The sequence below is a fragment of the Misgurnus anguillicaudatus genome, chromosome 12 (assembly GCF_027580225.2).
Source record: "Misgurnus anguillicaudatus chromosome 12, ASM2758022v2, whole genome shotgun sequence".
NCBI lineage: Eukaryota > Metazoa > Chordata > Actinopteri > Cypriniformes > Cobitidae > Misgurnus > Misgurnus anguillicaudatus.
Genome location: NC_073348.2, coordinates 29,961,288 through 29,979,632, shown reverse-complemented (window position 1 = coordinate 29,979,632; position 18,345 = coordinate 29,961,288). Strand labels below are relative to the sequence as shown.

Genomic DNA, 18,345 nt, shown 5'->3' with positions numbered 1-18,345 from the left:
ACTAATATGCACTCTTTAGGTACAAAGGTGTACCCACTGACAAAACATAGCATTAACATATCAAAAGACGCTCTGATAAAAAATGTATACTTTGGATACACTTTAAGTCGCTTTGGATGAAAGCATCTGCCAAGCCAAGTGTGTAAATGTAAATTCCTAGAGGTACATTATCTCTTTATGTCAACACTAAAAGTGACTTCTGTTCAAATTGAAACCAAAAAATGCTAAAGTCAAACAAAAAAACTACTAGTAGTAGTTGCTTAGGTTTTTTAATATTCTTTGGAAAATAGAGTAGATTCTCCTCTGGGAACTTATTTTGCTGCTTAGCTCTCCCACAGACACCAGCATCCTGCACTGCGACAAGTTTTCATCATAGGACTCCCAACCCTCGGACAACCACAGACAAGCTTCTGGTTCAAATCCATAGGAGCTTGTTATTTTTCAGTACACATGAATCTATAGTAGCCTAACTCTGAAAAAGGGTAAAAATAGAGAATTACACAAAAAAGAACAAGATGTTTACAAATGGATCCGGTCTACAACACGGTCCCTTTACTCCCACGTGACCAAATTAAGACATAGGAAAACATTTCAGTTTCAGGCTCAGTTTTCCTTGACTTGTCAAGGCAGTCATGCTTGCAAAGGAGCTTTACATCTGCGTATCAGAGCCGTGCACACCTATTTCTGGAGTAGCCTCACCTCGCCTCCAAATCTCTTTGCAGCCCAAACAACATTGAATCACACGGATATGAGAGTGCAGATTTTAGGAAAGCTTTGCATTTTAAAAATCCATTAGAAATGTGTGCAAAGATACAGGTTGCTTGAACCACAGAAAAAAAATGTTATTACATAAAACCCACAAGCAGAAGGCAAAGGGAAAAATCTGTCGCTTTCAATTTGCGCTACACATTTAAGCAGAACTTCAATCTGACCACACTCTAAAAATATTTAACCCATGGCTGGGTAACTATAGGACAGAACACATTTCTGGGTTAAAATGAACCAAATAATGGGTTGTTTTAACCCAACTGCTGGGATATTCTTAATCAACCATGTTGAAACAACCCAGCAGTTGGGTTAACAACCCATTATTTGGGTCACTATACACAGAAATGTGTTCTGTCCTATAGTTACCCAGCCCGGGGTTAAAAACAACCCAATATTTTTTTAGAGTGCAAATAAACATTTTGCTTGGAAATCAATTTCATTTCCCATAAAAAAGTAAGAAGTCATACTCATGCATGTAAATGGGGCCATCCCAAACATCGTTCAAATATAAAGTATAACTTTTGGCTTTCAGGGCCCTATATGGCCTGGCATCACCGTAATATCTATGTATCAGCCTCAGGTAAACATAGAGGTCAGTTTACTATCAGGGCCTTTCCCTAATCGTTCATTTATTATGAACACACAAACCAACTACTATTCAGTGTACTTCATAAAATAAATCATAAAATAAATAAATTACAGTAAACAACAGATGCATACTCAAATGTAAGGGACTCAAAACCAGCAAGCCGAAATTAAATCCTTCATAACACCAGCGCATACTAATATACACACACATTACGCAAATACTCACACTATCCAGTTACAAAGACAAGAAAATTTTGGAGGATTGATAAAGTATGCAAGCTATTTTTAAGCTCAACAGAGAATATTCCGGACATGGAGTGAATTATTCCACAATTGCTGTCGGGATTTCCTGATTTAAATGTAATTTTAACCTACGGTAAGTGTCCTCTCACTGTATAATGTGATATTACTGAGGTGACAATGGGGGCTTGTCCTGTACAGTCCAATGAGCACTGATCCGCAGTCACGATATTCAGCCAAGCATCTGTAACCTTTACAACGCAAACATCTTCATCATTTCTAACAGAACCACACGCTGAGCTTGCAGTTTATTTGCAATAACTGTGTACAGAACAAACACTGCTAAAAAAGGCAAGCAAAATAATCAACTAAATCCTTATATATATATACACTGTTATCTAAAAGCTGCATCAAGATGTAGTACCAACAATACACAAGACAATGCATTAATATTATTACAGGGTCCCCACGGGTCCTTGAAATCCTTAAAAAAGTTGGTTAATCTGGGGAAGAAAAATTCAAGGCCCTGGGAAGTTTTTGAAAATATACATACATAGATACAGGTCATTGAAAGTGCTTGAATCTATTTTATGCAAGAAGTTTTCTGGATAAAAAATCCATATATCCTTGTATAATGTAGGATAATATCATAAAATTCTAGACTTTTTAAGCACACGTGCTAAACTGTTCGCTTTAAATGCTTATATCTTCTGTATGCGAAATTCATACCAAAATGCTTTTTTGCATAGTTGTGTTTGACACATGAAAACATCTCGGGTTACATATGTAACATTTGTTCCCTGAGAAGAGAATGAGACGCTGCGTCTCTCTTGCCATACTTCCTGCGTCCCTGTAACACCATCTTTGGCAGTTTTTCAGATACCGATATACTTCCTGGTTCCTGCGTCACCCTGTCTTTGTCGTTAAGCTTCACCATTGGTTGAATTTGATATACACATTCAGACACACTTACCCCTGGAGGCATCCCCAAAGTATCACCGCAGTGACGCAGCAGGAGTTCCCTCGAAAGGGAACTATAACAATGTATCTTAAAAGGTAACACGCTGTAACCTTGCTCTCACTTGAAATGTGCCCCACATTTAGTCCTTGAATTTGAGGGTATTGGACCTGGAAAGTCCTTGAAAGGTCCTTGAATTTGAAGTTAACTATAAGGTGTGGGAACCCTGTATTAGTGGCTCCAGTAGCTCTGTGGTACAGCATTATGTTAGCAGCGCAAAAGGTTGTGGGTTTGAACACATATGATGCCAAAATGTATAATGCACATTAAGTCGCTTTTTATAAAATGCACAAATGTAAGTGTAAATGATCTTATTCATGCATTCAGCATGAATATATTCCAACTGCAATTATTTCTGGAATGCTTGCCTCTCTCACTCACTCATCAATCCGACGTAATCATCTTTCCGAGCGTCTCCGCAGTGCGACGCCCTTTGAAACATCGCCTTCAAAAAATGCAATGTTGCAGCTGTGTGCACATATAGCCGGATTCTTGTTCCCCATCAAAGCGCAGCTCCATGTATCCTTTGAACAAAGACTTCAGAAAACAACAGAAAAACAATGTTTTGCTGATGGCTGTGATGTATCTAGATCAGCAAGACTGTACACTGGACAAACCTACTGTAAGATCGCTTTTTTTGAGAATATAAAGTCGGCTTTGACTAGGAATTCTGTGACAAAGAAATAAACAGAGTGTTTGGAAATCTCTGTGTGCACTGCAGATTGGATATAAAATCTAGGAAACAACATTTAATGTCCCTTACTGCAAGTATTATTGTATTACAGCTGTAACTGACACACCCTTGAGGAATCCAAACATAAATCCATACCTTACCCCGTATCGGATGAAATATTGAATTTCTAAGGCTACACTCGCCTTTATTAGCATTTCAGTTTTATAATTTAGTGTCGGACCTCCAGATTATTATTATTCAGTGACTCTAAGAGCACCATGACTAATGTACCTGCTGAATTTGAAGAGATGTTAATTCACTTTCCAAAGTTGTACAAAGAGGTCCAAAAGTGACCACTGCTCGTCAGATAGAAAGAGGGAATTAAGGGAGGTGAAGCAAAACTAAGTAGGAAATTACTTTTCTTGTAGTGCTAATTAATTGAATGGTAGACTTGAATATCAATGCCGAAGAAAACGAAGGAGTGATTCAAAAGCAAAATTCGTAGCCTCTTATGGAACGGCTGAAATTCCACAAGGGGGCGTATTTGTTCCTCAGACGTTGCACAATAAACGTGACATCCGAATATATTCATTATAAATCGTGAATGAAAAGTGAGATTCGAACGAATGTCCGATTGTGAACTAATTGTATACAGTATTTATATCATAATTCGGTCAGAAACGTCAAGATTGTGAGATGAACAAATCGTTTTGGATTAAAAGGCTTGGATATTCCATTTCCTTGGACTTTTGGTGATTTATGAACAATTTGTTTTGGACAATTTCACCGAAGCGGATAAAGGGAAGATTTTGAAGGTAAGTAAATATCCTAAATCAACGCCGCACGGTTCAGGTCACTAACAACTAGATTACAGTTTTATGACTGCTAAAAATCATATAATGCTTTGTGTGTGCGCTTAATGGAATCCCGAAAGTGTACGTTTTCCAAAGATGTGCCGCATGACCATATATTTTGAAGATTTAATGCTTCAAAGTTACAATGACGTTATGAAGCCTCACGTGCAAGGGAGGGGGTGTGCCGTGTACCAGGCTTGTGCACAATTCAGAATTTCAGAATTGGCCTCCATTCAATTCATGAATTGGAATTTGAATTGAATTGACTCCGCCCTACAGGAAGTTGAATTGGAATTGGAATTGGAATGACAGGAAGTGGAATTAAATACATAGCAATTCAAAGAAATTCCACAAACAAAACAGAAATAATCTCACATACATTCAGTGTTAGGTTACTTTGGAAAATTGTTTGGAAACCATTTTAAATACTTGGTTAAAGTAAAACATTCTGGGAAATGAAGTCATGTTCCATCGTGTTCCACAAAATTACAATTACAAAAAAATAAAAATTAAATAAATAAAGTTTTGAACATTTACTGCTGGGAGAAAACATTTTCTGTTAATGTAATCTGTACAAGTAGTTCAAACTAATATAATTTATAGATTATGTAATGCAATCATATCTGACATATACTGAAAGCTTTATTTTTAACACTTTACTTACTACTGTAATTCTAGATCCTGTTTTTGACATCAATTCAAATTCAATTCAAATTCAAGAATTGAATTGGAATTTAGGAGTCATTCTCAATTTAATTCTGAATTGTGCACCAGCCTGCCGGGTACGGCACAGTGTTCCTTATCAGGTTAATATAGTTTGATGTCATGTGTCGATCAATCTGGGGAGTGCCACATGGTTTCAATAGCTGCAACATGACACCCCTAAATTCTCTGGATTCAAACGTTGAAAACATTTGGGATAATGTAAATACACGCATGAAAAGCTAGTAGTTTTTGTATATTTTAATGCATATTGTGCTTTAAAATAAGCTTTTATGAAACCCTGCACTTGTCGTTCTACTTATCTTATGCTCTGAAAAAGTTATATCCCAATTAAGGCATCCCGCAATCTTACTTGTTCAACCGAGACATGCAAATGAGACATCGCAAACATTGCTTGATTAAGTGTCAAATTTTAATAAGATGAGCTGATATCAGGCCCAACTTAATCTGAGGTTATTAAGAAGGGGAAATAAATTACGAAATATTTATATTTACGAGTCATAGGTCTCAAATCTTGCATGACACGGGTGACATAAGAGCTGACATCACTGATTTCAATAAGATGAATGCTCCAATATCTGGCAGGACTTGGAGCATCACAGGGTCCACTTATAACAAAACTTCTTCAGGGAAAAGAAAATTTCCATAGCTTGCCAAAGAGGTTATTGTGTTTTGATAGCCTGTGGAAATTGCTCATTTCCATTTCTAATAACAAATTCAACTGAAACACAACCATATCAGCCAGGGATTTCCGCATACTGGAATTCATAAAACAACTGAACAAAACACTGTGTGCTTACCGTTTGCTTATATCTATAAATCACTGGATGTTAAAGTTTATTTAAACTTAAACTTAAATTCATGCTATGTACTTCAAAAACTTTTGATTTTGATCAGTTCCTTCATTAAAATGCACTGTGGGTATTCAAAGACAGTCGATTTTATTGCGCAGAAGAAAACTGCACAAAACCGCTACTTCAAAAAAGTAATTGTCAGGGAAAAGAAGAGATAACAAATGAGAATGTCTATGTCTATGATTAATGAGAAATAAATCATTTTAACAGTGACCCAAAAAGGCCATTAAGATTTTCACTCAAGCATTTAACATTAATTATGACAAGCCTTCCATAAGCCTCCATGAAATTCAATGAGCAATGAGAGTCCCAGCAGAAGACAACTCAATAAATGCTGAGTCAACTTCCATTTCGTTTAGAAATGCTTTTATTCCACTTTTTTGCACACTATACAACCTTAACAACATTATGTCGGCGTGTTCGCCGAGTCCTTAAAGTCTAAATCTAACCTCCTGGTGGATGTCTAAAACTTTACTCACAGCAATAAAAATACTTTGAATTCAGTGTGATTAAAACACTCTCCGCTGAAATCATAACACTTTTACATTGTCATTTTGTCTTTATCTGATGCGAAGGGACTTGGCAAATTCAATATATTCCAACTTCTTTATTGACGAGCAATATCCATTATTTCTTAAAAGCAGAGAAGCAGCACTCTGATAGATTAGTGGAGCTTTTTTCATCAGGGTTTGTGCAGGGTAAAGGCTCAATCCCTGATAGCTCTAATTGAAATGTCCACGCTTTACCTTCTCTCTCTCTCTTCATGGAAACCACATACTAATCAAAAACAGAAGGATTAGTGCCCAAACATGTGCTGCTCGATCACACAGTCCACCATCTGTTAAATGAGATACAACACTTAACCCTGATCTTCAAAACTATGAGACATTATACTGTATTAGTGCTGGCATTATGAGTAAATATCAAAGATATAAAAGGGTCATATCTTGTTTTTACAACTATATAAATGCAATATATGGATATAATGATAAAACATCTCAGAGAATAGCGCGGACGTGCTTCACACCGCGAGCGTGCACGTACGCCACATGACCAAAATGGTCCGTCAACTGTCAGTTGATAAAACGCGTGTCCGTGAGAACTGTAAGTGGACTTATGTTTTGGGTTTATTTAAGCCTGTTATTATATTAGACTATAGTTCTTGCAAATTTAAAGTAAGCTGCAGATTTTTGTTGTTTGAGCAACCTGCTAGCTAGGTTTCACGTGCCTGTTGATTTGATATAATTGTTAAGCGCTCTTGCTCACGTTATTTATGTGCATTATTTACATATACCAGTAGTTACACTCCTTTAAGATAATGTAATTAATAGTGGGAAATAATCAGTTTTTACAATCTATCATCGTTGGCCAGATGTTCTATAAATCTGCTTCAGTTTGTGTTTATTAACCGTTTAGTTTCACTTCATCACGCAGCTATTTTCGTTAGAGGTATCTTTTAAAGGTAACATTTAATTAATTAAAAATCTAGTATGTGTTCATTTTCTGTCATAGTTTCTTCAAAATACAGTTTTATTTGAGTGTTTTAAATAAAAATATTTTCATTTTCATCATGACCCATACACCCCCGCCCCTTTGATTGCCATGCCCCCCAGCCACATACCACCTTAACTAACAAATTTTCTGCCGGAAACCCTGCCGCATGTGGCGATCCTTTTCTGATGACGTCAGCTTGATGGCTTGGGCGGAGCATGCGTAACCCCGCCCCCCTCCAACTGTCAGTATGCTGTGAGTTCCATTTCTGAACGAAACGCTTACTTTTCTATATCCAGTCAATTCACAGTGGAAAACAAAAGTCACGCCCACTATTTTCCTCATGTCCGAGTTGAATGCTAATCTTTGTTCAAATGGGCTTTAAACACAACGTTTTCAGCAATGTGTGATTCTATATCATCATTTTAAATACATTGGCGTGTAATATATAGTACTGTAATATAATAAAGTACTGCTATTTATTTCACATGTGAAGAGGATGCACACAACTGTTAAAGAATTTTGCGTTTCATTTTAGGGGTCAGAGAAAAAGTGTTAGTGAAATATTAAATTGACTGTTTCTGTTACAAGAAGCCTTGACTAAAATAAAAGCTGACCCTCAGGGAAAACGTAGGCTAACACATATTAAATTAAAAACGTGAAGGTAAAGATTTTCTTTGTACAATGCACCAAGAATACTGCAAATACTGCAAATATCCACTTTTAAACTAAGCTTGGGGGTAAAGTGTACAATGCTGTAAAACAAATTAACCTCTAACCTGTGTTAACACAAAATCAATCAACAATTGTATATGTCTTAACATAACTAAATGTCTAAATGATTTTCGTGGTAAAAATAAGTCTATTTTCAGGTTTCATATCCTCTCCCTACAAAGTCATGCTAATAAGACAAAGATGAAGTCTGTGTTAGAAATTTTACACCCCTCCATCTCAGCAAGCAGAGCAGAGACAAAATTGACAGGTTCATTAATGCTTGAGAAGGCGGCATGTACGTTCTTGGCGAATACCATTTGAAATGTGTTTCCAGAGTAACACAGCACTGGCTGAAGCACAGCGCATTATTAGGCTGAGAACTATGAGACCCTTCAGACTTTACATTGCAAAAACACGAAAAAAATAAAACTATTAATGTCACAAAATTCAAACACCAATCACACCCATTTGGAAATTGCGTGAAAGGCACAAAAATAGTCACTAAGTGCAGTCTACTGCAAATTGTCAGAAGATCTAATGCTTTGAGGAATCACTTGAATGAATGTTTGAAATGTCAGAAGTTTTTCAATGCTATTTTGTTTGACGCTGGCTACATAGAGACAGTTGTATAGCTTTGCCAGCTTATGTGAGGGCGGCATTCTTTTGACATGACAACTCATGAATAGACCCCTCTATGGACGTTTGCAGCACAAACTCAAAATCTAAATATCCGGTTTATTCATAGTTTACGAATTCACCCACTGGACACATTATTGAACTTTTTGTGACAACTTTTGTGAATTGTGTCTGGCAGAATCTTCCCACAACAGTAATAGGACATGATAACATATACAGATATTAATAACATTCCTTTTTGCAATATTTCCATTTATGCATTTGGCAGATGCTCTTATCCAAAGTGACTTGCAGTGCATTACAAGGTATACATTTTTATCATTATGTATGTTCCCTGGGTTCAAAGTAAGGATGTTAACAATTAATCGATCTATGATTAACTGTCGATAAGAATTTAATAGATAAAAACGTAAAAATTGTCAAATAAGCAAGATCATGCATGTGTGTATGGAGCATGCGCAAAACACACACACAACCGGAGAAAAAAAATGAAACGAGCGCGCATATTGCATATATGCCCCTGCAAATCGCACTATTACTATTAACGATTATTCGATTGATTGATCGTTAATTTAAACGATCATCGAATATGGGAAATTGCCTACCCAGTCTCATGTAGATGCGTATAAATAGCAAGTGTGAAAATTGTGCAATACATATGTCAAATTCCACTTTGGCGTGCATATGATACGCCAGTCCCATTCACTTAAACGTTTATTGGTTTCTCAATTTTTCTGTTTTTAAAACTATTTTCATTTGGGTTTAGGGTTGGATTTGAGCTTTGCTTAAGGAGGTTATTTAATATACAGGTTTCTCCATGTTTTTGTCTATATTTAAGCTGTGGTCGCTTGGAGTTGGGGTTAGAATTGGGGTTTGGGTTAGGATGTCATTTTTATATAACAAAAAGTTGTTCTAACCCTAAAACCAAGCGAAAATGATAAAAAAGCAAACAAATGAGAGACCAATAAATAAAACGACAAAAAAATGTGCCGTTTAAGTGAATGAAATCATATGCACGCCAAAGTGGAATTTGGCTTATGTATTGCATGATTTTTACACTTTGTGCTATTTATACACAACTCTGTGAGATTGGGTTCATAATTGCATTAATTGACATCCCTAGTTCAAACTCATGACATTTTGCACTAATACTTAGCTATACAGGAGCAACATTCAATTCTACTTATAAAGTACAGATTACGTAAAAGAACATTTTGCCCAAAAATGTAATTTCTGTCATTGTTAACTCACCATCTGGATTTTTTTCTGCAGAACAAACAGGACATTTTATCATGTACTTATGACTCTCTTCCATGCAATTACAATAAATTAGGACAGAAGGCATACAAAAGGAGACAAAAAGCACCTTACTGTCATAAAAGTGTATATTTCATGACTTTAAAAGCAGACAAAAATTTGGATTATCACTGATAATCGTCACCTCCAGCAAGTTCTTAACTCAAAAACCGCTGCGAGGCTGAATCAGAGAGGACAGATTAGTTTGATTCATGAAGGAATCATTTACACTGGTCTTGTGAAGTGAATCAATCACCACCTCTCTCATGAACTCGCCAAGGATATCTAGGCAAATGTCAAGATTTTCTGTTCTCCACATAAACCTTTTAAATGGCTTCAGAAGACTTATGATATACTACGTGTTTCATATGGACCTACTTTATGAGCTTGAGTGGCCATTTATTGTACTGCATGGAAAAGAGCAAACAATACATCACCGAACATTCTTTTCTTTATAAAAAAAAGCCATGCAGGTTTGAAATATGCAGAGGGTATGTAAAAAATCAACGAATTTGTGGGCAAAATTGTTTTGAGATTCCAGACCTGAATAGCAGAATAAACAAGCAATGTTTCTGCTCCAGAAAGCCAAAAAGCTCTATGAGATTATTTCCCAAATTTCCATAAATTCAGAAACATTTTGTCTACATTTTGCCTGCAGCAGATTCAAGCAGGATTTAGGCACGTTTCAGACCAAACACAGAAGAAATTATTGATACAAGCTTTGGTCACAGACAAATGAACAAAGTATGCAGATAGGTTTTAAATCATTAGTTTTTCACATGTTTTCAACAAAGCATTTTCTTTTAACAACCAACATCATTGCCGCATGAAGTTTGCTTTAAATTGTCATTTTGTGCACTTAATATGGAAAATTGATTTCGGTAAATGCAAAATCACATTTCCATAATTGAAAAGAAAGCACAATGACAAACAAAGAACTAATTGCAGTCCTAAAGGGTACGTCAATAAAATGGCGACAACCGCTAATGTCCCATTTCAGCACTCGAGTAAATGCATGAGCTCTCTTGTCCTTTTGATCAAATTAGCAGAGAGGTAATTTCACATCTGGGCTAAAACCGGTACCACTTAGTCTCTGCCATCATCGATGGCTAATGTGTTTAATTTGCGTAATAACACACCACGCTGAGACACAACGGGACTGTGTCACTTTGGAAAGACGAGCCTGCATTTGATCCCTTAATAAAAGGCACCTTTAAACTAAATATATGGCCATTCTAACATCGAGCACACAAGGATTACAGATGGAGCTATGTCTTTCCAGTCCGTGCCGGAGCAAACCGAACTGTCGACAACAATGTTGCATGTCCTAAAGCATATTCTGGCTATTACGACTACCGTACAGTCTGTTTTACTGTAATAATGTCTGCCTATTCTGCATAAGCTCTGATAATGATCCGAATTCTTATCAAGTAATGATCCTGAAGATGAGTTCAAAGGCAAGTTCACTCTTTTAAATCACTGCACTCCATTCTCGCACCGAGAAGCTGGACCACAGCTGTGACACCAAATTTCAATTTAATGACATATAATTACTGGCAGGCCTGAGACAGCATTAGAAAAGTGTCAGAGGTTCAATGTACAGTCAAGCCTGAGGGATGTTGGCTTGAGCACTGCAGGGGCATCCTGGCAACACCCTGGCAATCACTGCCATCTCTCTTTCACTCTCTCTCTCGATCTTAAGAAAGGAAAACACACAGGATCTAACTTGTCCATTTAGTTGAAACTGCAGTAGTAAGACAAAAATTTATGAAATTTTGTGTTTTGTGAAGGACGTGCACGGTCTGGTACTAAGCACTTGTACTGTATTCGGAGTACTTGAGAGAGCTCTTAGAAACAAACTGAGTACTTAGCTCATATAAATATTCATTTGATCCTAAAGTCAGTCACCACTTCAGTTGGGAATAAAAGATTTCAGGTTTTACAAGCAGTACCCTGTCAAAAAGTACACCTTTGCACAGCTCATTTTAGTACTTCAGAGGTGCATACTGATATCAAACAGCACATATTAGTATGTCCCAATTTTAGATTCCTCCCTGAAGGGTATATATTAAAGCTTTTTTAAAGGGTACTGCCCCATATAATTTCTTGAAGAGGAAAAGTTAAACAATGATATTTGTAGTAAAAATGATGGTATACAAATGGTACTCAATCCATCAAAAACATGATTACTATACATTAAATATTTATTTTCTTTTTTTATCCACTTGTACCAGAGCAGATCTTGCCCTTAAAATAAGGGAGGTAAGTGACAACCAGCTCGCTTTACTGATGTCAGAGCATATGTTAAGCAAGCGACTTAATGTCTCAGCAGATTAACCCTTCTTAACTCTTAGTGAGTGTGGATTTGCAAGCAGCATCTGATGTGAAGTCCCTACACTGTTGCGCAGTCACGCAGTGCCACAAAACGGAGGCGCGCGCCCTCCAAACGCACTTTACCTCATCTGACCATCTCAGGAAAGCGCTTTTCACAAAACTTTCAAATGCGAATGAAGTCACACCTTAGTGTCCTTCGTGTAATATTAACGGGTGAACACATTTCAACAGCCCATGATGAAGTCGAACCACACAGAGTTGCACTTGTCTTTCTCCACAGATCAGAGAGTGCGCGCACATCAAACACGAGACCCTTCACAGCGCATCACTGACGCGCAAAGATGCTTTCGCGCATATCAATAATGATGAAGACTTTGTGACATGAAAAACACTGCAAAACATACCAAATCATCTTCTTACCTTGTTGAATCAAAGCGATGCCAATTCCTGTCAGGACGACCCAGAACACAGGATTCTTCATGGCGAATAAAGCAGGTCGGGTCCGGTTGTGCGCGATTTTCTTGTGTTTTTTTGCAAACAGCGATTTGAAAATCCGGAGGAATAAGTGAAGTGTAGTTCCAGTCTGTAAGTAACTGCGAACTGGGCACTCGCTCACTCGCGCATGCGCAGTGGAGTCTCTCCGTCGGTGAGGTATTGGTTCTGCTATCCGCGCATTTAAGCTGCCAAAGGACTACAGAGATTATGTTGTTTATCAACCTCCAGGTTTCATTTGCTCACGAAACGTGACTGTACATTTGAAACGCAACGCTTGATTTAGTTTTCCTAATAATTGCTGCATAGCCTATTAAATACTTAGTTATTTATTTATGCCATTGTTGAGTAACCACAAAATTAATTCACCCACTAACGTTAAACAAAATAGTTAAAAGTCTTATTATTATTATGGTTTAAATTTTTCATGTGAAGCTCCTTTAAAACAATGCTACATTGTGCTGTGCTTTATAAATGTGATTTTAGCATCATGGATTCGATCCTCAGGTATACATACAGTATGATAAAGTGTAGGCTATTATTTTGAATGCACTGTTGCTTTGGATCAACTACATACATGTAAAATGTGAATCAGTACTAAATTAAAAACGTGATGCCAGTTCCTCTTGAAAATCAGTTAAACAAATGTTGGCCTTCCTCCAATAGCCATTAATACAAACTAAACAGATGCACTTCTGTTAGTCAGCAAAACACTCCACAAAAGCCAGCATCCACATTAGATATGCGCCATAATAAATTGTTTAGTTTAAAGTGGAGCACCACTTCAGCAAATGAATAAATATTTTGTAATCACTTGATTTCATTGACAAAAAAACTGCATCTGTTCTTAAGCCTAATTTAATTTTGTAAGAAGATTAGCTTTCCAAGGTTTCATGTTCCTTCTTGAAGACCTCAGCAGGTGACTTTAAATGTTAAGTTTGGCTTTTGAATGTGAAAAATCATTAGCCGGCTCAGTGGAGTGAAACGTTTTTTGTCACTAAAACCCCATACGTCACATAAAAGAAAAAATATTAAAACTCTAAAGCAATTCCCATTTGAAACGGCATACCGATCTGCAGAAAATGAAGTGTGGGGAAAAATTGATTATTTGACAATCTTGCTTAACTGAGTACGTCAAGGCAGGGCGTGAAGATGATTATATTCATTGACAGTCTCTTGACACAAATACACTGCCTGCTACGTTGACAGCAAGCTTCAGCGAGTCACGATGAGCATCAAAGCTTACAGGTAAATGACCCTTGGAGGCTGAATGAAAAGTGTACACAAAACATACTCGGTACTCTAAACAACAGACCTGTTGTTTGACTAAGACTTTCAATCACAATATAATCTAGAAAATGTCTCATCTTGTCAGGATCCTGTCATTATGGGGTATTTTGTGATGGCTGTTATAAGGGGCCATCTCACTCGGACCATGATATTGGTCTCTAGACATGTCTCTCCTTCTATAGTTTATTCTTTTGTTCACTCTTTATATCAACTTTCAAGTGAAAGTCTGATATATACATCACATCTCTCGACAATCTCAAACACTGTGTGATCTTATAAGTACATTTAGCCAAAGCAACATTCAAGCTATACATTTTTATATGTGTGTTTACTGAAAATCAAACCCACAATCTTTGTGGTGCTAACACAATGTTTTAACTATTAAAGGGGACATATCATGAAAATCTGACTTTTTTCATGTTTAAGTGCTATAACTGGGTACCCAGTGCTTTTATCAACCTAGAAAATGTGAAAAAGATCAACCCAGTAACATAGTTTTGGTCAACCACTCATATGAAAAAATAGATCTTTGAAATTTGGCTGCCCTGTAATTTCAGAAGGGGATAATACCGCCCCTTAAAGGATTAGACAATTTTCTTTAAAAAAAAAAAATCCAGACAATTTACTCACCATCATGTCACCCAAAATGTTGATGTTTTTCTTTGTTCCAGGATCTTTCTTATTTTAATGGACCCCAACACTCAACAGTCTCAATGCAGTTTAAAATTGCAGCCTCAAAGGACTCCAAATGATATCAAACGATCTCAAAAGGGTCTTGTCTAGCGAAACCATTGTCATTTTTGAAAAGAAAAAGAAAAAATATGCACTTTTGGACAGCAGCTTCTCGTCTTCCTCCGGTCCTGTGGCGCGCCAGTGCGACCTCACGTAATACGTCAGCACGTCAAGAGGTCACGGATGACAAATCGAAACTACGCTCCAGTGTTAACAAGAGTGGAGAAAGAGGACCGTTGTGACGTTGTTGTATGTGGAATGATACTAATTAATGTCTTTGTGTCAGTTTATTGTTTAAAATGGTCTGCAAATGTGCGTTTTAAAAACCTAACACGTGACCTTTCGACGTCATCATTACGCAATTATGCAGGGTCGCGCTGGCTCGTCACACAGCCAGAGGAAGAAGAGAAGTTGTGGCTTAAAAGTGCATATTTTGAATTTTTCTTGCCAAAAATGACAATCGTTTGGTTAGATAAGACTCTTATGCCTCGTTTGGGATCGTTTAGAGTCCTTTGAAACTGCAATTTTAAACTGCATAAAAACTGTTAAGTGTTGGGGTCCATTAAAGTCCATTAAAATGAGAAAAATCCTGGAATGTTTTCCTCAAAAAACATAATTTCTTCTCGACTAAACAAAGAAAGACGTCAACATTTTGGATGACATGGTGGTGAGTAAATTATCTGGATTTTTTTTTAAGAAAATTGACTAATCCTTTAATCTGCACTAACCACAGCAATGATATTTAGTGCAGAGATCAGCTCATTTGGATTTAAAATGACACGTTTTTGCTCACACCTACCAAGAGGCAATATTAACATGTTATAATAAATTATCTATATGGTATTTTGAGCTAGAACTTTACATATGTACTCTGGGGACACCAAAGATTTGACATCTTAAAAAAGTCGTGTAGTCCCCTTTAAGCTGCAAGAGCATATATTACCAATAGTAATGCATTTCCGTTTAAATTGTCCTCTTGTGAATACTAAACTTTGTAACTAACTAATTTCTTTCTGTATATTTGAATTTGCCAAAAAGGTTTCAGCTCTGCATCTGAGGATACTTGGTGGGTCTGTATCAGTTCAGATAAATTGGTTTCTTTGCTTTGGCACTGCAGACCGGGCTGGCAGCATCGATGAATCTGCACCCGAGGGAAAAGCCTGTGTTGGATGTAACCAGAGTTCAGGGTAAGTTAATCTACAGCGACCAAACTGCAATATTAGAACGCTCAGAAAATTTAAGCTCTACAGATGAACCTGTCCTTATGGTGTGATCGGTCAAAAGTCACTTTGCGCCATGACGCCACGCTCAGAACAAATGTACTGGGGGCAGTAATGGGGACTCTATGAAGGGGAGTGTTAAACAGAAAGGCCATTTAAAATCCCATAATGGGAGACTGGGAGCTTACAAAGTCACCTTGTCTGCTCCGTGATCCTTTAAATCAGTGCTGTCTCCACTGACCTGAGGACAGTCTGCTGCAGCCTTAGTCTGAGAGTGACAAGCACATTAGTCAGCAAATTCACCTTTGATGTGGTACAACTCCATCAAATAAGATACATGCCTTTATTTTGTCTGTCAGAGAAAAAACAAGAAGTTGTGTGTTTCACTGTCAGAAAAAAATTGTCCTTGGCAGTCACTGGGGCAGTACCCTTTAAAAAAGTCCTAATATGTACCATTTAAGTACAGATATGTATACATTTGGTTTTAATATGTACCTCTGAGGTAATATTATAAACTCTTTAAGGTATAGTTCACCCAAAAATGAAAATTCTGTCATAATTTACTCACACTCATGTTGTTACAAACCTGTATACATTTCTTTGTTCTGATGAACACAAAGGTATTTTGAGGAATGTTTGTAACCAAACCCTTCGTGGACCCCATTTACCTCAATAGTAGGAAAAAATAATACTATGGAAGTAAATGGGGTACACAAACGATTCAGTTACAAACATTTCTCAAAATACCTTTGTGTTCATCAGAACAAAGAAATGTATAAAGGTTTATAACAACATGAGCGTGAGTAAATTATGACAGAATTTTTGGGGGGTGAACTGTCCATTTAGGTACAAAGGTGTATTTCTGAAAGGGTACTTGGTGACCCAGTGACAATTAGGGACCATATTGATTATTTTTTCTGACAGTGTTCGATGGCTGTCCAACCAAGATATATAATCTATTTCAAAATCTTAAGATGACAGATGTGATGGCTGTTTTGTAACTTGATGGGCACTACGAGTGTGAGATTCACTGAAAATTTCCTACCCAGCGTTGGGTCAAAAAGGGACAAACCCGTGGGTTGGCTCTCTCTCTAAAGGTTTTTTTCTCTCCTAGGACTTTTCCCTCGTGACTAAAAAAGCCAGGAGGTTTTTCTCTTAAGGGGGTTTTCATCCCCTGGGGATTCAGCTAACATTGGCTTAACTTAGCACCTTTCCTATAGACGGTTTCAGCAGTAACAACATAAACAAGCAGCTGTCGTGGTCCGCACATAATTTCCGGTAAACTCCGCTAAGAATAAATAACAACAAGGTTCTTTAAACGTAGTTTATAACAAGCAAAAAAGCAACACATATCTATGAAACCAAAACATTTGTTATTTTTGACAAGGCATTTGTTCAAGTGATCAGTTTATCAACTAGTCAGACCATTAAAAAAATGAAACCGGAAGTAAAGTTCGGATCCAGCCGTGTATCGCATCAGCGCACGTGCGTCCGATGAAACCGTCTATATGCAAATTACGCAATTTGCATAGGGCCCCGCACCACTAGGGGGCCCCCTTGATCTCAAAATAATTTAAATCCATTATACCAAATTAAAATTATTATTATGTTTAATGAAAACAAGACACTATAATTTAAATAATTTGCAAACATGCAGATTTATGCGGGTTTTTATGTACAACATGCAGGCCGTTTCTCAATCCGAAAGCTGCAGACTTCAGAGGTCACATTTGTAGGATGCATGCATCATAAAAACGTATTTCAGAATATTAACAATTATAAAGTTGACTATTATTTTTAGTTAATGGTTAATTGTTATAATATGCTTATGACTTGCAAATGAAATGCTTATTTATCTTAAATAAACCAAGCTTGATGACGTATGCAGCACGCATATGCGACCATCGGAGGTTGCAGCCTTCGCATTTAGAAATGGCCGCGTGCATGACGCAGGAGAGTGATGTGCTAACGATGCGCATATTATATGCCCACCATTGCTTTAAAACCAAGCTATTCGTCTGGAGCAGAATAAAGGAAAAAACGTGAAGCAAGGGAACAAAAGGAAGCAGTGCCAGTCCTAGATGATGGGGGGCCCTAAGCAAACCTTTGTGAGGGGCCCTCTGTCAGTGCATTCATAAAACCCATTCAATGTTGCTGTTGTAGCCTTGTTTTAGCCAAAATTACTTGCTGGGTATATACTAGTTAAAAACTTAAAATTGAAGTTTCAACTGACTTGCATAACCAATTTGATTAAACTTGCACGCAGCACCGCAGCATCTTTTGGGAACTGAAAATGGATTTTATACAGTAGTGTCACTTTGAAGAATCCTTCATAGCTCATTTGTTTTTAAGATTATATGAGATTTCATTGGTTATAATGCTGCCTAAGAAGGCAGTTATGCCAGCAGTACTAAAGCTTCTC

At 37.2% G+C, this 18,345-nt stretch overlaps 1 protein-coding gene across 1 annotated transcript in view; it reads right to left on the bottom strand.

Moving 5' to 3' along the window:
- The window catches only part of ntm (neurotrimin), a 372,932-nt gene extending 360,106 nt beyond the window's left edge, over window positions 1–12,826 (bottom strand). The window contains exon 1 of the mRNA XM_055208259.2: window positions 12,610–12,826. Coding sequence (XP_055064234.2) covers window positions 12,610–12,670 — 61 coding nt within the window. The 5' untranslated portion in view covers window positions 12,671–12,826. The remainder of the gene's footprint in view (window positions 1–12,609) is intronic.
- Window positions 12,827–18,345: the final 5,519 nt, after the last annotated feature.